Source organism: Moschus berezovskii, chromosome 15 (assembly GCF_049115385.1).
Source record: "Moschus berezovskii isolate FMDL1 chromosome 15, NW_MosBer_1.0, whole genome shotgun sequence".
NCBI lineage: Eukaryota > Metazoa > Chordata > Mammalia > Artiodactyla > Moschidae > Moschus > Moschus berezovskii.
Window position 1 is genome coordinate 29,273,635 of NC_142474.1, and position 24,454 is coordinate 29,298,088.

Here is a 24,454-nt window from a genome sequence, read left to right on the forward strand (position 1 = left end):
TGAGGACTGGAATGAAATAAACCTGTCATAACTACATACAACAGTATTATCTACATATAACACCCCTACCCCAAAATCTGTATATGCATTTTTTGAAATATTTACTCATTTTATTTGGTTGAGCTGAGTCTTAGTTGCAGCAAGTGGGATTTGGTTCCCTGACAGGGATCGAACCCAGGCCCCCTGCATTGGGAGGGGGAGTCTTAGCCACTGGACCACCACGAAAGTCACTGCACATAAATCTTTAAATGAAATGGCTCAATAACATCGCTACACTTAAAATCAATATCCAAAACTCAACTACAATTCAACATTTCATCAATAAAGAATTAGAAAAATGCAATCTTAAAAAACTACTATTTATGATAACAAAATAAACTTTAGAGTGTCTTAGAATGAATCCAAACATGCACAAGACCTATAACAGAAAAAAATTATAAAATTTGATTGAAAGATACAGAACTAAGTAGAGTGATATGCCATATTCATGAATACATATGTACTATTTGTGGATGGCAATCCTCCCCAAATTGGCCCACAGATTAATACAATTCTGATCAAAATAACCTGGGCCTCGAAGAATTGATTCAAAAATGTATAAGCAAGATCAAAGTACCAAAACAAGCACAGACCATTCCCAGGAAGAACCTAGTGAGACACTGGCTCCACTGAACACCAAGAGTCAGCACGAAGCCATACTATTATGGACATGATGGCACTGATGAAAAAACAAAGAGAAAATCCTGGCAGCCCAGAAACAGACCCCTACATAACATAACAACAGAAATATTACAGAAAGGACATGCAGATCACTGAGACAAGGAAGGTCACTGCAAATAAACAGTGCCAGGACAACTGTTTATCCAAATGGAAGAAGAGTGAAAACGGACTCACACCTGCCACACGTTCATCGGATTCCAGGAGGTTTAAAGACATAAAAGTAGAAGTAAATACCAAAGTTTTAGAAAAAATACAGGAGACCACACCTATGACCTTGGGATTAGAAAGAACTTCTTAAACATTACTAGAAAAGGTATTTGACATAAAGAAGAAAAACAGATTTCACTATGTTAAATCAAGAACTCCTGTTCACCAGAAGATACCATAAAGAAAGTGAAAAGACCAGCCGTAAACTGAAAGAACTGGTCACTTACATGACCTATAAAGGAATCATAAGCAGGATACAGACAGAAGTCCTACGAATTAACAGAAAAATTCAAAGAAAACTGGGCAAAAAGACATAAACAGACATTTCACAGAAGGATACCCACAAACAGCATAATGTCAACTTCCTCAGTGCTGAAGGAGAAGGAAATGAAAACTAAAACAATAATGTGGCAGCACTTCACACTCACTAGGTTTGAAGAACTGAAAAGTCTTGACAACACCAAGTGCTGTCAGGGATGAAGACCCACAGGAGCTCTGCATGGAGGCAGGCAGACTGGAGTCGCCAGCATCACTCAGGTACCAGCGCCAGAGAGCGATGCTGCAGGAAGACAGCACCAGCAGCCCTCACAAACTCACACAAAAACCTCAGCCAATCAAACGTAACAGTACTCAAAATGATACTGCTCCACAGCCAAGGGGGGTGTATCCCAGGAATGTACCGTGACTTAACATTTCAAAACTAAATCCCTGTAATACCTTACTAACAGACCAAAAAAAAAAAAAAATACACAAGAACATCTCAATACATGAACATGGAAGGTATTTGCCAATTAAACATCCATTCAAAAATTCTCACCAAACAAGGAAGAGAAGGGAGTTCCCTCAACCCAGTAAAGGACACCTATGAAAATACTACAGCTAATATCATAAATTTAAAGGGAAGATGTCTAATACGATCCCCCCAAATCAGAAACAAGGCAAAGATGTCCCTTTCCATTGCTTCTATTCAACATTACACAGGAGGTCGCAGCTGGTGCAATATGCTGCTGCTGCTGCTGCTAAGTCACTTCAGTCGTGTCCGACTCTGTGTGACCCCATAGACGGAAGCCCACCAGGCTCCCCCGTCCCTGGGATTCTCCAGGCAAGAACACTGGAGTGGGTTGCCAGTTCCTTCTCCAATGTGTGAAAGTGAAAAGTGAAAGTGAAGTCGCTCAGTCATGTCCAACTCTGCGACCCCACGGACTGCAGCCTACCAGGCTCCTCCATCCATGGGATTTTCTAGGCAATAGTACTGGAGTGGCTTGCCATTGCCTTCTCCGCTGGTGCAATATAGCGAGAAGAAAAATAAAGGTATGCAGATCAGAAAGGAAGAAGGAATCTTCTCTCTGTTACAGACAAAACAATTGTCTTTGTAGATAACTCTAAAGAATCCATAAAATTGCTAAAAGAACTAATACATGAGTTAGGCACAGTCACAAGATACAGGTCAGTAAATGAGCAATTTTATTTCTGAATACTAGCAACAAGTAACTGCAAATTGCAATTTTTAAGTACCATTTATGTAGCTTAAAAATATGAATGCTTAAAGATATGCCTATTTAACAAAGCATGTTTAAGACATAAACACTGAAAACCATAATTCTGAGAGAAATGTTTAAAGACCTAAATAAATGGAGAGGTATTCTATGTTCATAGATCAGCAAACAATGTCTTTCAGATGTCAATTATCATAAATCTGGTTCACAGATTTAACACAATCCCAGGCAAGATATCAGAAGACTTGTCTGTGGAAATGGATAAGCTTGATTTTAAAACTTATATGGAACTCCAAGAAATTCAAGTAGCTCCAAGGACACAGAGGAGCCTGGCATGCTGCAGTGCATGGGGTCACAAAGAGGCAGACACAACTTAGCGAGTGAACAACAAATAGCTCCAAACATTTTTGAAAAAGAAGAGCACTCAGAGTATTGATGCCCCCTGAGTTAAGGGCTTACTATGAAGGAGCTGTGCTCCTCAAGAACTGTGAACAGGGATAAACAAATGGGACCAGAATACAATCCATAAACAAAGACCACATCAAACAGGTACCACTGAATATTCTATGGGTAGAAAATTAATCTCAACCCCGATCTTACAAATATCCCAAAGCGAACTTGAATTGGATTGAGTAAAAGCTAAAAACATAAACATCCTATAAGAATACATGGGAGAAAATCCTCATGCCCTGGGTCAGGCAAAAACTTCTTTGATAAGACATACTGTGAATTCCCACGTGAGCTATTTCAAGTCCTAAAAGATGATGCTGTGAAAATGCTGCACTCAATACGCCAGCAAATTTGGAAAACTCAGCAGCGGCCACAGGACTGGAATAGGTCAGTTTTCATTCCAATCCCAAAGAAAGGCAATGCCAAAGAATGTTCAAACTACCGCACAATTGCACTCATCTCACACGCTAGTAAAATAATGCTCAAAATTCTCCAACCAAGGCTTCAGCAGCACATGAACCAAGAACTTCCAGACGTTCAAGCTGGATTTAGAAAAGGCAGAGGAACCAGAGATCAAATTGCCAACATCTGCTGGATCATAGAAAAAGTAAGAGAGTTCCAGAAAAACATATACTTCTGCTTTATTGACTACACCAAAGCCTTTAACTATGTGGATCGCAACAAACTGGAAAATTCTTACAGAGATAAGAATACCAGACCACCTTACCTGCCTCTTGAGAAATCTGTATGCAGGTCAAGAAGCAACAGTTAAAACAACGGACTGTCACCAAACTGGGAAAGAAGTACATCAAGGCTGTATATTGTCACCCTGCTTATTTAACTTATATGCAGACTACATCATGAGAAATGCTGAGCTGGATGAAGCATAAGCTAGAATCAAGATTGCTGGGAGAAATATCAATAACCTCAGATACGCAGATAATATCACCCTTATGGCAGAAAGTGAAGAACTAAAGAGCCTCTAGATGAAAGTGAAAGAGGAGAGTGAAAAAGTTGGCTTAAAACTCAACATTCAGAAAACCAAGATCATGGCATCCGATCCCATCACTTCAAGGCAGACAGATGGGGAAACAATGGAAACAGTGAGAGATTTTAGCTTCTTGGGCTCCCAAATCATTGCAGATGGTGACTGCAGCCATGAAATTAAAAGACGCTTGCTCCTTGGAAGAAAAGCTATGACCAACCTAGACACTATATTAAAAAGCAGAGACATTACTTTGCCAACAAAGGTCCATCTAGTCAAAGCTATGGTTTTTTCAGCAGTCACGTACGGATGTAAGTGTTGGACCATAAAGAAAGCTGAGCACGGAATTGATGCTTGTGAACTGTGGTGTTGGAGAACTCTTGAGAGTCCCTTGGACTGCAAGGAGATCAAACCAGTCAATCCTAAAGGAAATCAGTCCTGAATATTCATTGGAAGGACTGATGATGAAGTTGGAGCTCCAACACTTTGGCCAGCTGATGCAAAGAACTGACTCATTGGAAAAGACCTTGATGCTGGGCAAGACTGAAGGAAGGAGAAGGGGACAAGAAAGGATGAGATGGTTGGATGGCATCACCAACCCGATGGACAGGAGACTGAGGAAGCTTCGGGAGTTGGTGATAGGCAGACAAGGAAGTCTGGCGTGCTGCAGTCATGCGATCACAAAGAGTTGGACACAACTGGGCAACTGAACTGAACTGAATGTGAACACTGAAAGAAATCGATAAGCTGAACTTCACTAAAACTGAAGACTTGCTCTTTGCAATATACAGTTAAATGAAAAGGCAAACACAGATTAAGAAAAAACACTTATAAAACAATTCTATCTGATAAAAGACTGATTGTATCTATGTTTTTAAAACTATTACCAAACCAATAATAACAAAACAAACAGCCCAATAAAAAAATACAGGTGAAACATTTGAATACACACTTCAGGAAAGATAGAAAAATGAAAAATAAGCACACAAAAAGATGCTCAACGACATTAGTCATTAGGGAAATGCAAATTAAAACCATAAATCAGATAGCATCACACACCCAAGAAACCAGCTAAAATTTAAAATACTGACCATAATAACAGCAAGGATTTGAAACAACATCACACATTGCTGGTGGTAATGTAAAATAGGATAGCCCATTAAAAAGTTAACATTCACTTACCATATCCAACAATCCCACTCCTATGCATCTGCCCAGCAGAAATTAAAACTCACATCCATACAGAGATTGACAAGAAAGTTTATAGAAGCAATATTATTTTTTTTCTTAAGTGTGTCCAATTGACAATACAGTGCTAGTTTCAGTTATTCAGCTTCATAGAAGTACTATCCTTAATAGTCAAAAGCGGGAAACAACCTAATTACCCACCAAATGGTGACCAGACAAATAAAACTCCATATCCATCCACAGCACGGAACACTGCTTTACAACAAAAAGGCATATACCAATATACGCAACAGCCTGGAAATTTTCACAAGTATTCTGCTAAGCAGAAGATAGACAGAAAAGACTATCACTGCGTAAGTTCATTTATATAAAATTCTAGAAAAGGCAAAATCATAGAGACAGGGCAGATGACCAGCTAACCACCGAGGCAAGGGGAAAAAGGAGAAACTTTTTCAGCTTTTGGAACAATTCTCTATCTTGACTGTAGTGATGGTTTCATAATTTATGTTTGCTAAAACTCACAAAACTATACCTTGAGAAGGGTAAATTCTACTGTATGAAAACTATGCCTCAATAAAAGAGACTTTAGAAAATAAACAATGAGATACCACCGCACATCCACTGGAACAGTTAAGATGAAGCAGCCTTCCCATGCCAAACCCTGGCTGGGACACGGAGCAACAGGAACTCTTGGAAATTCACACAACTACTCAGGAAAGCAGTGAGGTGGCCTCTGATGAGACTGAACGTATGCTTCCACACGACTCAGTAATTCCACTCCTAACATTCATGCAGGAGGAGAGCATGTCCATGCACACGTCCACGTGAAGCCAGGGCACTGATGTTACAGAAGTGTCGACTGTCAGTCAAAAGCGGGAAGTGACCCACCATAAACAGATGAACGTATGGCGTGTGTCCAAATGTGCAATGCTGCTCAGCACGATCAACGCATCCTGGCACACACAGCCACATGGGTGAACTCAAACCATGCACGGAGAGAAGAGCAACCAACACCAGAAAGCACGTGATGCATGATTTCATACACAGAAAATTTTAGAAAGGCAAAACCAGACGGCAGTGACAGAAAAGGGAAAAGGACATTTTCATGGGCCCAGGGTGACCTAGGGTAAACGAGTGTCCTGTGTCTTGTGACGGAGGACAGAGAGGGCATCCACTTCTCAAAATTCAAACTGTGTGCTCAAAACAGATCCACTCTGTTGCATGCAAATACCCCCAGAAAGATTTTAACGTGTGCTAATGAGTGTTTAATGGCAAGCCACTCCAGTACTCTTGCCTAGAGAATCCCATGGATGGAGGAGCCTGGTAGGCTGCAGTCCGTGGGGTCGCTAGGGGTCGGACACGACTGAGCGACTTCCCTTTCACTTTTCACTTTCACACATTGGAGAAGGAAATGGCAGCCCACTCCAGTGTTCTTGCCTGGAGAATCCCAGGGACGGGGGAGCCTGGTGGGCTTCCGTCTATGGGGTCACACAGAGTCGGACACGACTGAAGTGACTTAGCAGCAGCAGCAGCAGCAGCAGCAATGAGTGTTTAAAGACGAGCCCTGTCAACTCTAAAGTATCCCAGACCAGACTTTCAAGTCACCCTGGAATCTGAGGCCCCGCTCCCAGCACACAGCAGACTGGACCAGAACCACCAGGCTTTTGCCCTCCACAGGTAAGACCACCCTCCACCTCCAGCCCAACACTCGTCAGCCGACCCATGCTGATGGATCCCTTTGATCGTTCAGGGAAAAGTAAAACGTCATTTTCAACTATCCCCTTCCAAACCTACTTTTAAGATTTAGTGTTTGAACATGTAGAAAGGTATCACTACAAAAAGTGATTTCTTCTCAGAATATCCTAGATATAAAATGTAGTTTTTCAATCAAAACGTCACTAGATTATGATCTCCAGGTTACAATGCTAAAAAAAGAAAATCAAAATTCAAGTCGATGTATATGCCACCTGCAGAAAAAAGAGGGGAAAGAATATATCTGTGTGCACATATTTATTTTTACAAAAAGACACAGTTGAAAAGATGGCCCACAGACTAATAAAAATCAAAAAATTTTAAATTATCCCTCTAGGGGAAGGGAAGAAAGCGGGACTAGAGTTGAAAGTCCTTCTCAAAAGCTCAGCATTCATACAGTGGAAACATTTGAAAATGTTTCATACATTCAAAATACAAAATTACAACAAAAAAATAGGAACTAAAGTTTAAAACAAAGTAAAACAAAAATAGAAAAAAAAAACAACCATGTATCAAATTGGTAGCACAGAACAAAAGAAAAGGTTTTTTTAATGGAGTCTTGAACATATAAAGAACTGTAAAGAAGGGCTTTCTTGGTGCACAGTGGCTAAGAATCTGCTCTGCAGTCCATGCACAACCACTGAGGCCATGCTCCACAAGAAAAACCACCTCAACTAGAGAGGAGCCTATGTGCATCAATGAAGACACAGCGCAGATATAAATAAATAAAATCTTAACACTATAAATACATACACAGTTTCAAAGACTTGGGGGGTAACCTGTGCTAGAAACACCGAGAGGAGCCCCTCACCTCAGAGACCAGGCCCAGCCCCTGGCTTTTTCAGAGCCATTTTCCTCTAAAGACCATTCCCCATCTTGCTTGGAAAAGTTCATCTCCAGCCTGGGACCCCGAGAGCACAGGACACAGTGAGCGCTCACAGCCCAGCAGGACATAATGAAGAGCCATCCCCACCCCACCTGGCCCCCAGTGCAGAGACAGGGGACAACAAAGAAAGAGGCACCTCCAGAGACGCTGTGTGAGCCACTCACCATACAACACACAGACCAATCCCAGACACAGCCGAGACCACGAAGAAACACACACGAGAAGACACAGGTAAGCATCTGGGTCGTTCCCACAGCAAGAGCCCACCCACACAGGCACGTGAGGAACCCACCAGGCCACCCTCCACCACTCACCCCACGCACGCTCCTGCCCGCCACGACACATCTTCCCTCTCTGCAGGGTCCCATCATGTACAACAGGCCTGGCAGAGAGCTGGCACTAGCCTAGTACTGAAGAGTGAATGACGGGTCACTTAGGTGCACACCCACAAAGATCATGTTAACCAGAGCATAGTTAAGGACCTGGGAAATTCTGGACATCGAGAAACAATGGGTCAGAGATTATTGTAACGACCTCTTGGTGACAGAAATAACAGTACACATTAATAATAATCATTCCTTTCCTGCACTTTTTTCCTGTTCATCAAATTTTCTGCAATGGAAATAAATTTAGAGACCGGATGTTACCTGGTTTGTTTGTAAGCTCAGATGAGGAAACGTGTACCTTACCAAGGCCACTTCTGAAACGACCCCCACACATCTGCCCACTGGAGGTGTGCTCAGTCCTTTTCACTCCACCTGCCTCAGTGGGGGTGGACGGAGTGGGAGTACCCCACAGGGGATTTCATTACAATTCCTCTGATGACTTTTCATGTGTTTGCCAGCCATTTTCAAGACTTGTCTTATGTCTATTTCAAACTCCTGCCCGTTCTGAACAGAGCTGTCTTCTTACTGCTGTGCTCAGTCCTGAGGTGCCACCTTCTGAGTGAAGCAAGCAGGAACTGAGAGCAGGACTTCTCCTAAAGTTAACAAGTATTCACACTCGTTTCCGGCAAGGGTGACAGTCTAGAGACCTCTAGACGTTCACCTGACATTCCTATCCCTAAAACAGGAACCCTAGACGTGAACGGGAAACTGTAAACTCAGGCACAAGTAGAGAAGACCCTAACCAAAAGAAACAGGACACTGTCTTCGGTGGATCCTTCATGAAACTGCCCTCAGGGAGACCTCCAGAGGCACAGCCTGGTTGGAAAGAACCAGACTCACAAGTGGAGGTGGTGACATCTCACAAGACACTGAGACAACAAGCCCTTCTCTCTGCTGTAAAGGCAGCCCTCACACCGTGCAACCGCAAAGTGCTTAACCTGCACAAGCTGGGCTCTGCCATAAGAAAAGTGACCCCTGGTCTCCACACTAAGAGTGTGGACAATACAAACATCTGCCATCAAATTCTAGTCCTGTGGAAAATGACACATCAAGGGGACCAGAGATCTACCGTCTCAACACAGCGCCCGGACTCCCTTACCAGGACACTCAGACGTGGCTGCCTGATGGACAAACAGCACCCACGCCACTGTTTCCTGGGATCCCCCAGACCCACTCTTCCACCTACCTCACAGTCCTTCACCAAGGCTGACCCCCCACCCCCACCCCCCAGCCGGCACCTCCCTCCTCACTACCCATGGGGTTCAGGAACCAGCTCACCCCCAACCCAGAGCAGGACAGCCCAGTTGGGGAGGGTCGCTTTCTAACACAAACACCCAAATTCACCCTTGAAAGTCCCAAAAGCCCTTGGGGGCTCAGGTGGGGCCAGGTCCCTTGGGCTGCAACACTGGCCCTTGTCACCAGAACCCCAGACCAAGGAAGGGACTCACCTTTGGAGGAAGAGGGGTTAGCATTCCAGAAATGCCCTTCTCAGAACCCTGGATTCAGTCAGGGACAGAGACCTGGACAGGATGGGTGTCTTCCTCAGCCTCCCCCTGCCAAGTGTGTTCCCCGAGCATCCCACAGAAGCTCCCCAAATACCCCCATTCATAGTAAAAAGTCTCAATACAGGAAAAAAGATAAATTACCTCAACTTGATAATCTACAAAAGTCAACAGCTAACATCATACTGAATGGTGAGAAACTCAAAGCTTTTGCACTAAGATCTGGTGCAGGCAAAAATGCCCCCCTCTCACCACTGCTTAAAACTGGAAGTCCTGGCCAGGGCAATAAAAGGAAATAAAGAATATACAGATTGGGAAAGAAAAAATAAAACTGCCTTCGTTCACAGATCATATGATCATCTATGCAAAAAATCCAAAAGAAAATCCAAAAGAACTGACCAAAAAACAAACAACTCCTTGGAACTAATAAACGGTTATAGCAAGGTTGCAGGATACGAAGTTAATACATAAAATCCAATTGCTTTCCGATAAACCAGCAATGAATAAATGGAATTTGAAATTAAAACACAATACCATTTATGTTAGCATCAAAAAAATGAAATACTTTGTTATAAATCTAACATAATGCCTACAATGATGAATCAAGTCAAAGGAGAACCAAATCAATGAAGAAATAGATATTCCACATTCATGGAGAGAAAGGCTCGATACTGTATAGATGTTAGTTCTTCCGAACTTGATCTGCAGACTCAACACATTCCCAATCAAAATCTCAGTGCATTATTTCATGAGTATCAACAAGCATATTGTGAAGTTCACATGGAGAGGAGGCCAAAGACCCAGAATGGGCCACAGAACACTGAAGGAGAACAAAGCTGGAGGAGTGATTACCCAGCTTCGGGACTTACTAAAATGCTATAGTAATGAAGACAGAGTGGTTCGGGGAAAGAACAGACAGATCAACAGAACAAAGCAGAGAGCCCAGAAACAGACCCCCATAAACACAGTCAACTGATCTTGGACAAAGGAGCAAAGCAACACAACAGAGCAAAGACAGTCTCTTCAACAAATGGTGGTGGAACCACTGGACACCCCTCCACCAGCAAAAGACGAATCTAGATGCAGATCTTACACCTGTCACAGGAATGAACTCAAACGCATCACAAACCTAAATGTAAAGTGCAAACTAAGAAACTCCTAGAAGATAACACAGAAAAAAACCTAGGTGACATGGGCACAGTGATGCCTTTTCAGATACAGCACCAAAGGCACAGTCCATAAAAGAGAAAACTGATAGGCTGAGCTTCATCAAAACTGAAAACATCTGTTCTACAAAAGACAGTATCAAGAGAACGAGAAGACAAGTCATAGACTGGCAGAAGAAGACACCTGTAAAAGACACATCTGATAATCTGTAATCCAAAATATGCAAAGAACTCTTAAAACTCATCAAGAAAACAAACAACCTAATTGGAAATGAGCCAAAGACCTAAATAGGTATCTCAGTAAAGTACAGAAGGCAAATAAGCACATGGAGAGATGCTCCACATAGTATGTCATCAGGGAAACACCAATAAAAGCAACGAGATGCTACCACACTCCCAACAGAAAGGCCGAAACGCAGAACACCAACACCACCAAGTGCTGGAGAGGGTGTGGAGCAACGGGAACACTCGTTCACTGCTGGTGGGGACGTGAAACAGTGCAGTCACCTGGGAAGACAGTTTGGTGGTTTCTTACCATACGATGCAGCAACTCCTGCTCCTGTTTACCCAAAGGAGCTGAAAACGTAAATCCACACAAAAACCTGCACATGGATATTATAGCAGCCATATGCATAACTGTCAAAACTTGGAAGAAACCAAGATGTCCTTCACTAGGTGATGGATAGACAAACGGTAGTGCACCTGGATAGGGGAACATTACAGAGTGATAAAAAGAACTATCAAGCCATGAAAAAGACGTGGTGAAATCCTAAGTGTATATTACCAAATGAAAGAAGCCAATCAGAGAAAACAACAATAGCGTCTGATTCCAGCTATATGCCATTCTGGAAAAGACAAGCATGGAGAGAGTGAAAAGATGAGTGGCGCCAGGGCTTGAGGGACAGGGACGGCGAGGCAGGGCACCAAGAACCCTGAGGGCGGTGAAACGCTCCATGCGGCACTGTGATGATGGAAACACAGCATCACGCGCTTGTCCAAACCCACAGAAGGCACAACACAACAGTGAGCCCGGAAGCGAACCGTGGACCCTGAGTGATGGCGACGCGTCAACGCAGCTTCACCAGTGTAACAAATGCATCATCTGGTAGGGGCTGTGGATGATGAGGGAGGTTACGTGTGTTGGGGGCAGGGGTTTATAGAAAATCGCTAAATTTTCCTCTTAAATTGTTGTGAAACTAAAAATGCTTTTTAAAAAACTATTTTTTTTTTTAAATCTACTTTTGCTAGTACTTGGACAGTCCAGGGTAGAGCCCCAAACCCCACCTGAGAAACAGCCTCTGAGTGATTGGCTGATAGTGCTACAATCTCCTCCCCCACCAAGACCCTCTAAACCAAGAGTAAAGGAACCTAAGCGGTACTAAGCTCGCAAGAGGAGGAGAGAGCAGATGGACAGGACGTTGCGGGAATCCCCTGGCAGTTCGGTGGCTGGGACGCACGCCGCCCTCTCTCCTCCACAGCATCCTTCACGGGCTCCACATGTTCCACCCTCCCGGTGTCACAGCACCCAGAACCCGTCTCTGGCAGCTTCCCTTCTCCCAGCTATCCTACCCTCCCCCCCAAACCAGGTGAGCACACCGTCCCTGTGGTGTGACGAGCAATCCCCCTTTTAAGAACCCTTTTCTAGGTCCCAGCCCTGAACCCACTTGCTGACTCACACTCATATGGATAGACAACCCAAACTCCAACTTCTAGAACCAAGCACGTGGCTTTCCTAAGGGAGTCACTGGCCTGCTCGCAGGATGTGCCACACGCTGCTGGGAAGTGGCAATGCTTCCTGGATGACAAGTCCTCCCACAACAGGCCTGTGCCCCCTGCTCCCCCACTGGAGACCGGGACAAGGGTCCCCACACGACAAACCACCACCCACCCTACAGGAGGAGGACCCCTGCACCATAACACCCGAGGTCCCAGAAAATGGCCCACAACATGGCTCTCCCTACAGAGTGACAACAAAATCCAACACACGGTTCGGCTACATATAGTAAGATGCCCCGAGTGGGTAGGAGGGGAAAACGAGGGTGTGGTGACCACAAGTGGGGACATGGGCTGCTGCAGCTGGGGAGGTAGGGTCCAGACAGTCACACGGGAGGCAGGCAGGGACCCAGGTCTCCTGCCAGTGGTGTCACAGGTGATTATTTAACTGGTAAACGACCAGAGACTGTGACTATTTCAACTCTACACACTTCAGATCCAAACACACATCCTGCCCTCCACTGGTCTCCGTTTCAACCAATGCTTCCCGAAGTTTCAGCCGGTCTGCTGAACAATGGACTGTTCACAAACACCCCCAGGTCTCCGGGACTCCCCACGTGAGTGCCATGCCAACGCGGAAGTCAAGGCAGAGCAAGACCCAAGTGCCATGCTTCACTGATAAGACCACAATCAAGACCAACAGGTAATTCCCAGAAAGTCCCACCGACAGATTCAGAACACCTGCCCTGCTCTCTGGAGCTCCTAGAGACAAGCCTCAGGAAGAGACCCATGGTCCTGAGGAAGGGCCTGCTCTGCTGGGGGCCGCAGGTTCAGGAGCCACAACTTCAGAGGGTTCAAGCCCATCCTCTGGACAACTGTCCACAAGTAAAGGAACACACGACACAAAACAGGTGGGAACACACTGATCCCAGCAGTGTCCCTGCATAGCCATGGAAGTGGGCTCATCCTTGGCCTCCCTCTCCCTGCACACGGGGTACTCCTCCTGGCCAGCTGTGCTGACCCAGGGAATGGAACCCAGATGCTCTGTCAGCTCTGCCTGTGCCCACACGTCCCCGCACGGCCTGTCCCACCTTGCTGAGACTAGGCCAGGACATGACACTTCTCTCTAGGGTGGCAGGTCCCCAGCAGGCCAGTGGCCCCCGAGGTCACCAAGCCAACATTACCCCCAAGCGCAGCCTCAGAGACATTCACAGAGGCATGTGGTTTCCCAACTGCTCAGCATGGAAGGAAAGCAGAGTCGGCCCACGAGGGCCCAGGCCAGGATGCCAAGGCACACAGAGGTTGGGAGCCTTGCCTGGACCCGCACAATCCCTAGCGAGCTCTTTGCCCATCATTCCCGTGGCCCAGCTGGAGGCTGTCTTCATCACCCGAGGACTTTCAAGGTGGACATTCTGAACTGAGTTTAACTGCAAAACACGTCACTAAGTGGCATGAAACCTGACTTGTTATCTAATCAGTCCAAAGCAGCAGAGAAAACTGCGGCGCATCCAGAACTGAGCAGAACAGGCAGAAAGCCTATTTTTGAGAAATTACACCAAGGGAGGGAGTGACTAATGACACGGCATCTCAGAAATGACATTCCACTCGTCCCACCCCCACAGACCTGCAGAGGTTCAGCCATGCCCCGCCCATCAGAAGGGCACTCCTTGAGGGCAGGACAGTCCTGCTTCAGCACCAGGTCAGACTTGAACTTGGTGCTCAGTTCATGCTTGCTGATCGATGAGTGGCCAAGCTCTGGAAACACCGCCCTGGGCTTCAGGGCCAAGAGTAGGGCCACTGACTGTCCACCAAGACAGCTCTGTGCCTTCAGGGCCCAGCTGGAGGAGCCGCGGCCTCTGCCCCTCAAGGCCAGGGTGCCTCCTGACAGCTCACCCTCCCAGTCAGCAGGGTGGCCTCAACCGGAATGCTTGCAGGGGCCATGAGGGGCCTTTCAAAGCCAGGATCATGGAGCACAGTTCTTGCCACCAGGAGAAGCCCACAGCCGGGCACTCCATGCCCTGCCACACCTGCTCTCCAGACAGGAAGCGAGCATGCTCCCTGGGACAGCCTCTCCACACACTGACTTTCCCCATGCAAAGCCTGGTCCCTGAACACCAGCTGCTCCTGTGGGCACAGCTGGGAGGGCATACTAGAAGGAGGGCAGCACCCTGGATGCCCAGCCCCCTGCTAAGTGGCCATTAGGTCCTTGAATAGCGACTCAACTCCAGTCTCAGGATCTTCAAAGGCGGTCACCTGCAAGGGACCATCAGCTCCAGTAACCTACAGGCCCCTGAAGACCTACAGATGCCTACCCATTGGCACATGGCAGGAGTTGAGGACTGCACACACTGGGGCTCACTGACTCGAGCCCCACAAGGAGAGTACTGACATTCATTCTAGGGGGTTTTCAAAATAAGGCAGAGAGGCCAGAGGACAGCACTTCCCCAGTGACAATGTCCAACATCACAAAACACTCTACCCAGAAGGGCTGGCAGCATTCAGACTCCCCACTTCCTCCTCACCCTCTGCTCAGCAGGGTCTGCCCCTCTCCACCTTCTCCCAGAAGGCAGCCCTCTCTCTCTGGATCTGCACTGAGGCTCCCGTGGGGGTGACCGCACTACGAAAAATTCCATCAAACACCACGACTCCCAAATTCTGATCTCTTCCGGCCTCTCCCTCAATCTCCTGCTTATATTCAACTCCCTCCAATTCCTCCACAAACAGGCATCTCAAATTTAACATGTCCAAACAAGCACACTTGTGCCCACCCCCACTGTCCCCCAGGGAATGTTCCACCTTCTTTCATGTCACCCCAGTCCTCAACCTCACTCCCCCCAGGATGTCCTGTCCTTACCCCTGACCTCCAACCTATCAGGAGGTCCACCATGCTCCATGTTGACACTGGCATCCCAGGCCCGGCTACCTGCCTACGCCTGGATGCTGCCCTGGCCACCACCAACCCCTGCTGGCCAACCTGCCCCTACCTACCTCATCCCTGTATTCCACACACACAAAGTACTCTCATAACACAGCTCAGATCCGACCACCGCCCTGCTGAGAACCCTGGAATAAACTCAACCCCCAGCACTTCTGAATGCACAGCTCTGTGGCCAGCCAGCCCCCGTGGCTCCCCCAACTTGGGTTCTCCTCCCTGACCTGCTCTCCAGCCCCTGCACCAGCCCCTTCCACTCCTGAACCCAGGTCCCCGGCAGCATGCAGCTCCCTTCTCCACCCAGGCCTCAACTGCCTGCTCGGAAGGCCTTCTGGTCCCTTGCCCACTCCTTCATCAACCTGGGGTGAGAAACCCGCAAAACCAAGCCCCCAACGGCAGGGGCTCTGTGGGTCTGGGGCCCCAGCCTGGATGCTGGCATCCCAGCAGCCTGGCTCAGTCCACGCCTGGAAAGGACACGGTCTCCACCAACACCTCCATCAACCAAGGGCTTAATTACCCTCACATGGTTTAAGAATCCAGGCACAAAATCAGATACAACTTGCTAAAGGAAATCTTTAGAACGCTACCGGTTTCTAAAAAGTCACATTTTGATCGTGTTTCTAAACACCACAGTTTTAAAAGCATAAACAGTCAAGTCCTTCAAAAGACACCAGTACCAAAGACTTGAAAATGTCCAGCACAGCAGGTGCACACAGAGTGGACACAGGACGGCCACGACAGACCAGTGGACATGAGCACTGCAGGGTGTCAGCGCTGAGATGAAGTGCTGGCCCGGGGCAGAGGGGCACCAAGTGGAGGAAGGGAACTTCATAGACCACTGGGGGTGGGAGCCACACCCAGAACTCAGGAAGGAGAAGGCGGACCTTATGGGGTGACCCCGATTCTGTAAAAGTTAGAAGCACTTCTGCACCCGACATGGGCTGAGATGACATCGTCAAAATGAGACCTGTCGGACAAAGTAAGGTTACAAGTGATGTCTTTTCCCTCCTTACACTTTTCCTTTCCTTCCAAACTTCCTATAATGAATAAAACTAATTTTATGATCAGAAAAAACAGGTGGGCAAAGAAATCATTTTCAAGTGACCAACAATTTGTATAAGACAGTTTTATTTTAAAAAATCAATAACATATTCCTTTTCAACTCTTCGAATAGTCACCGTGATACTTAAGACACTACTATTTTACAGCATTTTTACAAGATCAAACAGGCTCAACACAGGCCTGTCTCCTCCGTGCCGAGCTCACTAACGCCTGGCGTCCATCTGAATAAACTTCATGAAGACGAGCCCCCCTGTGAGAGCTGTATAAACTCCTTTAAACACCTTTCCTGAGTGGCTGTCCATGCACTTCAACACAAAGAGCAGAAAAGCTGCCTTCTCCCCCTGACCCCGAGACTCAGGTGTAAGCACAGTATATACTTTCTCCCCAAAGCCTGCAGCCTCCTTGCTGACCCCACAGGCCTCTTTCTGCCTGACCAGCAGGCCAGCCACGCCCAGCACTGGGGAGGGGGCTGAGGTCTCTGAGTCCTGCCCTATCCATTCAGTGTCCACTCAAGCCACTGACACCCAAAACAAGTCATTCAAGGGGTAGAACCTTCTTACCACTTGCCCCTAAGTTCTGAAATCCAACATCCAATTTGAAGAACTGTTTTAGGATTTCCCCATCTCTGGAGGGGGACGATACTCAGACGATACCAAGCCCTCCAGGACACAGGTGCCCCAGCATCAGCACCAACCCCCTGTACCCTCCTCTTCACCTGGTCACGTACCTCCCAAGTTTGGGGCTCAACATCAGCAGGCATGTCCCGTCCTCCCAGGCCATGTGGAAAACACAGAAAGGTCCCATTCAGGCTCTAACTTCAGGAGGGAAGGACAAACGTTCGACCCAGCTTCACAGGCCCACAGGGCTGCAGAGGGGCTCTGCGCTCACAGGCCTGCGTCACGTCCATCAGGAAGCCCATGCTGGGAGGGTGGGGGGCTCCCCCCTCCAACCACCCCTGAGCAGCAGTGCACCCAGGCGGGCAGCCAGACAAGAAACAGGTGTGGCATCCGTGCGCTTCTCAAATTGGGAGCAAGGGAGGAATCTAAATTGTGGACAACTTTGTCTTCTGAAGGTTTTAATTTCTTGGTGTAGTTATTAGAGGATATGTAAAATTCAAAACTGTTAATTTAAAGCTTACATGGCTCGATCCTAAAAATATAAAGTTTCCAATTTTCAAACATAATTTTATAGCACTTAATCTACTTCACTCGGCGTTAAAGAGCAATTATTCTAAGATGGTCTGAAGTGCAGTGTTTGTAATTTACAGACCAGGAGCCATGATCCCCTCAGGCCCGGAAGGAAACAGAGCAATGCAGTCACCTGCCAGGCACACAACACCCAGGATGGAGGGTCCTGCTGCAGATGGCTCCCCTCTCCCTTGTTTTTCTTTCTCAGTTTGTCCTGTTACTATCAAAGGCCTGATTAAATAGGCTGCCAACCTCAAGCCAAAGACAAATTTCAGAGGTGAGAGCCCCAAGCAGCGACTAAGTCAATCAAGACAATCTGGAAAACCTGAGTCTCCTGCTTGTTATCAACTTGAAGACAAGAAAAAGTGCTTTGGAGAATGATGCAAATTACCCCAAAGCTCAGGCAAGTTTCTCCTGAGTCCTTTCAAATCTCTGCTTCAAGATTTTCAAAAACAGTTTTAATTATGTTTTGATCAACTCACACACAACTAGTGATTTATAAAAAAGCTTTCTTCAGACGTATCACTTAAGATGAGGAAAGCTTACATTTACACACTGCAATGGGCTCAAGAAGCATGTCAGAACCACCATCATCTCATTACGATTTCAAAGAAACAAACAGGTGCGCCCGCCCCTACTGCTCTTTCCCACTGCCACCTCCTGAACCGTATACAGCAGGGCAGAACCGGGCCAGTCTTGTTCTAATCCCACCCCACCACTGGGAGCCCAGCGCCCACCGGTCAGCAACTTTGAAGGTATCTGAGAAGCCCAGGCTCCATCCCCACCATCCAGGGAGACAGAATGGCCGCCCACCAGCCAGGAGACCATCTTCCAACTGCTTCCTTCCAGAGCCCTAACAGATAAGGGCTCACCCCTCCCGCAGCAGGACTGACTGTTCTCAAACTTCTCAAACTCCGGTGACTCCGCCACTAGGGCAGGGTTCACTGCCCTGGAGCACAGTGAGCAGTGAGAAGAGACATCCCCAAAAGGCCTGGGGGTGCCTTTCCTGGTTGCTGCTAAAATGTGAGGATCATCAGTCCCAAAGACACACACATGGGCATGGGACATCATCCCAGGCCACATCACCAAGACAGCTATGTCCACACTAAAGAGACAAGGACAGCCAGGACAGAAGGTGGGGCAGAGAGCAAGGAGGAGGGACCGCCTGCTTGTCCACTGAGGGCCTCCCCCAAACTGGCAGTGGGGAAGTGACCTCAGAGACATCACCTCATCTGTCGCTGAGCAGAGCTGCCCCAAATCCCACTGTTATCTAAGTACATCAAGAGGAAAACTTGGCCAAGGCCTTTGGCCTAAAGTGAGCCCCTACCCAGGTCTACTCTCTCCGCAGAGAGTTGTACCCCATGTCCCCCATGTCTGTCAGGACACATCCCCCAGATCTGCGGCCCACTTGTGAAACCTCAGCAACTTTCTCACCTACAGAATCAGGCTCCCTGGGTGCTGAGAACCTATCCAATCTGGGTGCAGTTTTGATGGAAATAAAGCCATCCTGGAGACTCAGCTACATCCATAGAACATACTGCTTGAAGCTAAAGACAAAGTCCAGGGAGTTGAGACAGCATGTGAATAAACACTACTTGACAGTCATGCACGGTTCATCCCAATGCAGTTTCACAGCCTTCACAACAGGGTTAAGCCCACTCTTCACCTAGGGAAACTGAGGCCCCCGGAACCATGTATTCTGTCCCAGGTGAAGAGTGCCCTCAAGTGACAACATATAAACTCCTAAGGCTATCCTTTGTGCCAAACACTTCTGCAGAAGTCGGTCACCAGAACATCCTGAGCCCCAAGCCCTACCATCCTACTCGGGGTCCGCCGGGGAACTCAACCTGGTCTACACAGCAGTTGGCCCCCAGACTCTTCTTCCTCTTTCCCCACCATCCAACAGTTCCATTCACCTAGGATGGGAACCCCACCCTAGACCCCATCTTTCCAAGCGCAGCCACCTCAAGACTGCTCATCTTAAGTCAGCCCCATGCAAACGTCCTGAAGCCAGGGTATGGAGGAAAGGCGTTCTCTCCTGGAATGAGAACTGTACTTCGGCCAAACCTGAGCATCACAGGAGGACAAATTCTCCGTGAAAGCAGAACAGACAGAGACACACACTACTGAAAATGCAAACTTGCCAACAAAAGATAACCTTTAGAAATGAGTATCTCTAACATAACACCTATCTGAAAAGATCTCTTAAAACCATTTGCGCACATGCTAATTTTCGTGTCATATCACTTTTCTCTCCTTTCAACTATAATCATAATATTACTTTTATGTTATGACTATACTAAGCTGCACAGAACTAACTAGTGCTCTTCACTGTTCCTGGGACCACCGCCTTTGCTGAAACAATCTCTCTGAAGACTTACGTGTTCTCAATATTCCCCACAGCAGGTTAAAACAGAGACTATGGTACCTTCAAACAAGTAAATTAATCACAATAACACCAACGTCTCTTTGCAAAACCATCCTAACAAAGACATCATAACTGAATCTGCTAAAACCAAATTCAACAGGAGCTCAGAGTGGGCTGGGAGGATGAAACACACAAGGCCTGCCGGCCCTCAGGGACTCAATGAAGCCTCCGTCCCTCTGTTTCCATCACCACCACCCCCGACTGGTGGGGCAGGCCTCTCTCACCCATACTCCAATTGCCAACAGTCTGTTATTTCACTTGACACCTATGTGGAGCTTTGAAAACTCTGCCCACCCCTAACCCCTGAGTACTAACCAGAGTGCATTAGCAGCCAGGCGATAACTATTTTCACAAGTTAATTCCACTGCAGCTGTATACATTTTTATGATGAGAGCTTTCAATAAACAGGAGACCTCAAGTAGAACTTAGTATCTTCCAATCGATCAATTACATGAGGTAACTAGAATATTCACAATCTGTCACTTTGATTTATAGAATTAATTTGTACTATTTAAAAGAAAGTACTTTGTTGTGGGGAACTGGTAGTAGTTTTAACTATGCTTTTTCTGCTCCTTTTATTAAAATGATGGAACAGAATTAATCAGAGTTCCAAATCAGCAGATCGACTGTGGGGGTAGGGGAAGCATGAAGAGATGGATGTGAGTTTTTTATTTTCTAGAAAGCATTTGGCCCCTTTAAAGCACAGCTCTCCGCATTTGTCACCCAAATGTCAACATGAGCTGTTCTCTGCACACACACACACACACACACACACACACACACACACACACACACGGGACTACCGCAAAAACTCATGAGAACTCATGCAAAGAGTCAGCGCTTTTACACTTTTCTTCAAGGAGTCGCCTACTTGTCAAATGCAGACATCCTTAACACCGCCGGTAGAACAGGAGATGAAAGTGCGTCCAGGGTCAATCATGACAAAGCTGACAGAGGCGCCCTTTCAGAACCACAGCTTCCTCCCCCAGAAGGCGGCAGGCAGTGAAGGCTGCACCTATGCAGAGGCGAGGGGATCCAGTCAGCCCCAAACAGCCACACCTACAGGCATCACACGAGTGCCCCGGGGGGCCTCTTCCCCGGGCACAGCGGGCACAGCGCCAGTCTCACCAGCTCCACTGACTCACAAACTTCACTGACAGTTTTCAGAACAAAAGCGCTGTGCAGGAAACTGTCCTAGCCAGGAGTGGGGCAGGCGCTGAGGACCACTGAGGGGGTACTTTAATGAGTAAAAAGTATTTTGATGTTTTACATAACCCACTACCACCATGACTTCTCTTTTTTAAACGCCACTAAAGATCAAACATATTTTCCACTAAAAGGTCAAAATACACATAATAAGCAAAACAGAACCTTTAATGAAACCCTCCTACAAACTCAAAAACAAAGCGTGTTGTAAGAGGCACCCTGTACCTCTCAGGTACCTATTTCACATCACCTCCTCCTGGGAGCAGGGCAGCCCTCACGACCACCCTGAAACACAGCACTCTTGGCTAAAACCTTGCCTCCTCCCTTCTGTGGTGTGAAATCAGATCCCTGCCAGGTGCCGCCACGGCTCCAAACCTCACGGCACTGTGACAACAAGACCTTCTTCTAAGACGCTGAAATCCTCTCAAGGTGACCAACGGCTGCTTCAGAAAGCACGAGGGGATGCACACACAGGCAGTGCTGTTTCCACTACTCCTGCCGCCAGCACATGTTACTACACGGCAGGGGAGGAGCGCTCTGCGTCCACGCAGACGAGGCCAGGGATGGAAGCAGAGACTGGGAGCCTCCAGTGTTGGGGTTTCTCTCTGCCCAGGAAGCCCAAAAGAAAGCAGTGGGACACACTTAATACCATGGGGGCCTAAAAAGTCCTAAAAAGCTGCCCAGAGGACAGAAAATGGAGTGTGAGTTTGGAGACACTGCCTGTCCTCCTACACCATCTGTACCTCCAAAGGACTCACTGACCGGGGAGCCCCAGCCCACCGCTGACTGCATCGGTAACAAAGTAACCCGGCAGGCGCCCTCCTTGTGAGGACTCCGTGCAGAACCACACGGCCACTATGAGAAGTGCTGAAAACCGACTGCAGGAGCCGCGTGAGGTAAGGGCTGTGCCCAGGAAGGGTGTGTGCCCCAGAATCCCTACAAGCTCACCTGGGAACTCTGCCATCCTTGTGTCAGCAAGGGAGCAAAAGCTTTCCACGCAGGCTTGCCCAGCCTCACGGAGGGGGCGTCACTCCCCTGACCTCACCGGGAAAGGGGGTCCCTAGACCACCAGAAGGGGACACCAATCACAGACCAGCCCAGTAACAGAGCAAATAAATTCAGTGAGAACACAAACCATATGCCTGATCCCAGAAACCAGTGAGAGAAGAGCCAAGCGTGGAGAAGTCACCGGCCCAGACTGAATAACCCAGCAAGTTGTCCCCAGAGCGCCAGCTACTATTGCTGTCCATTGTGGGGGCACCAGGCAGGGACACACAAGGCCAGGAGGAGAGGAGAGGGCCCACTGGGCATAAGTCCCGACAGAGAAAGTTCCCCAACGCAAAGCAGAGAGTAGAGCACAGATAAGATGCCCCCGCAGCCACATAAGGCAACACTCCAGCACATATAGGCCCGGGACCGGCCCCGACCTAGGCAGAGACGCACCCCGGCTCGCGGCAGCCCGCGCAGAGCTCATGACCTCCGCGTCCTGCCAGCCCGACAACTTCCTGGACTCCCGGCTGGGGAGCACACATACAGTCGCCCGGCGGCGCGGCCACTCACCTGGGGGCAGCTGGAAGTTCTGGATGTTGGTGGGGTTCTGCGGCGGCTGCGGCAGGCGTGGGGCGAGGACCGTGGGCGTCAGCGTGGCCCGGATCCCGCCGGTGGTGGCCGAGGGCGTCCTGGGCAGGCTCTGGGTCACCGCGCTGGCCGAGCCCTTAGGCAGCCCGGTGGGGGTGCCCGGGGCCGGCGGCGGGAGGCCGGCGGCAGCGGCGGCGGGCAGCGCCCCTTGCATAGTTGGCCCGAGGATCATGCCGGACCCCGCGCCGGCCGGACAGCTGGTCGCCAGGGTCTGCGGCGGCGGGGGCGCCGGCTGCAGCGCGGTCTTGGGAGAGTCGGCCTTGGCCACCTGCGCGGGCGCGGCGGCGGGCCCGGGCTGACTGTTGGCGGCGGGCGCCGGGGCGGGCGCGGGCGCGGGGACCGGGGCGGGCGCGGGGGCGGGCGTGGGGGCGGGCGCGGGCGCAGCGCTGCCCCCGTTCTGCGCGGCCGCCGGGGGTCCGGCCGGGGGCCCGGGCGGCCGGGCCAGGCTGGCCGCCGCGGGCGGCGGCGGCGGCGGGGCGGCGGCGGCGGGCGCGGGGGGCGCAGGGGGCGCGGCGGGCGCAGGGGCCGCGGGGGGCGAGGGGGCGCGGGGCGCGGGCGCGGCGGGGGCGCCGAGGAAGGGCGGCGTCTGGATGACAGTGGCGGCGGCGGGCTTGGGCGGCGGCGGCGCGGGCGCGGGCCCGTTGTGGAGCAGGCTGACAGCAGGTGCGGCGGCGGCGCGGAGCGAGTTCCCCAGCGCGGCGCTTCCATTCAAAGTTTGCGCGGCGCCGGGGCCGCCGGGCGGGCCGTTGCGGGCGGCGGGCTTGGCGGCGGGCTCGGGCGCGGCCGCTGCCCCCGGCGGGCAGGCCCCGGCCGCGGCGCCCGCTCCGGCTCCGGCCCCGGCGCCCGCGCCGGCCTCGAGCGCGCTCAGCTTCGCGGCGGGCCCTGCGGAGACAAGCGGGGCGGCGCGGTGAGGACGCGGGCCCGGCCGGCGGCCGCCCGCGCTCAGGCCGCGCCGCGCTCTACCTGCGGGGGGCGGCTCCGGCGCCGCTGCGGGCGCGCCCTCGGCCGGCACGGCTCCGGCTCCGACATGGTTCCCGAGCGCGCCGGCGGCCGCGGCCCGCGCCTCGGGCGCGCGGGGCGCGAGGTGGTGGTGGTGGGCCGCGCTGGCCGCCAGCTGCGACTCGAGCGAGCCCACCAGGTCGCTCACCACTTTCTCGTCCACCTCGCTGTTGAAGAAGACCTCGTCCAGCAGATCCGAGCCCGCCGCCATCTTTCCTCCTCGGCCCGCCGCCGCCGCCGCTCGGCCGGCGCTGGGCGGGGAGGAGGCTCCGCGCGGGCGGGCGGGCGGGCGGGCGGGCGGCCGCGGGGGCGGGCGGGGGGCGGCGCGCGCCGGGCGGGGCGGGGGCGGCGGCCGGGCGGGGGGCGCGGGCGGCCGGGCGGGGGGGAGGGCGGCGGCAACGCGATGCGCAGGCGCGGCGGCGCGCCCGCCCCCGCCCGCCGCCCGGCGCCTCACCATTGGCCGCGGCGCCCCCCCGCCCGGCTCCCCAGCGTCCCGCGATTGGTCGCGCCGTGCGCTTAAAAGGCGCAGCCAATGGCTGCGAGCGGCAGAG

The 24,454-nt window shown here is 50.0% G+C and overlaps 1 protein-coding gene across 3 annotated transcripts in view; it reads right to left on the bottom strand.

Annotated features, from left to right (window-relative positions):
• Window positions 1-24,200, bottom strand: part of TAF4 (TATA-box binding protein associated factor 4) — a 62,011-nt gene extending 37,811 nt beyond the window's left edge. Inside the window, exons 1-2 of one of the 3 annotated variants that reach the window (XM_088843912.1) lie at window positions 23,868-24,200; window positions 22,827-23,786 (exon numbers count right to left, since the gene is read on the bottom strand). In XM_088843912.1, coding sequence (XP_088700038.1) covers window positions 22,827-23,786; window positions 23,868-24,114 — 1,207 coding nt within the window. In that variant the 5' untranslated portion in view covers window positions 24,115-24,200. Of the gene's footprint in view, window positions 1-22,826 lie in introns of all 3 variants that reach the window. The other 2 variants (XM_055433931.2, XM_088843911.1) reach the window with 2 other exon arrangements.
• Between the last annotated feature and the right edge of the window lie 254 nt (window positions 24,201-24,454).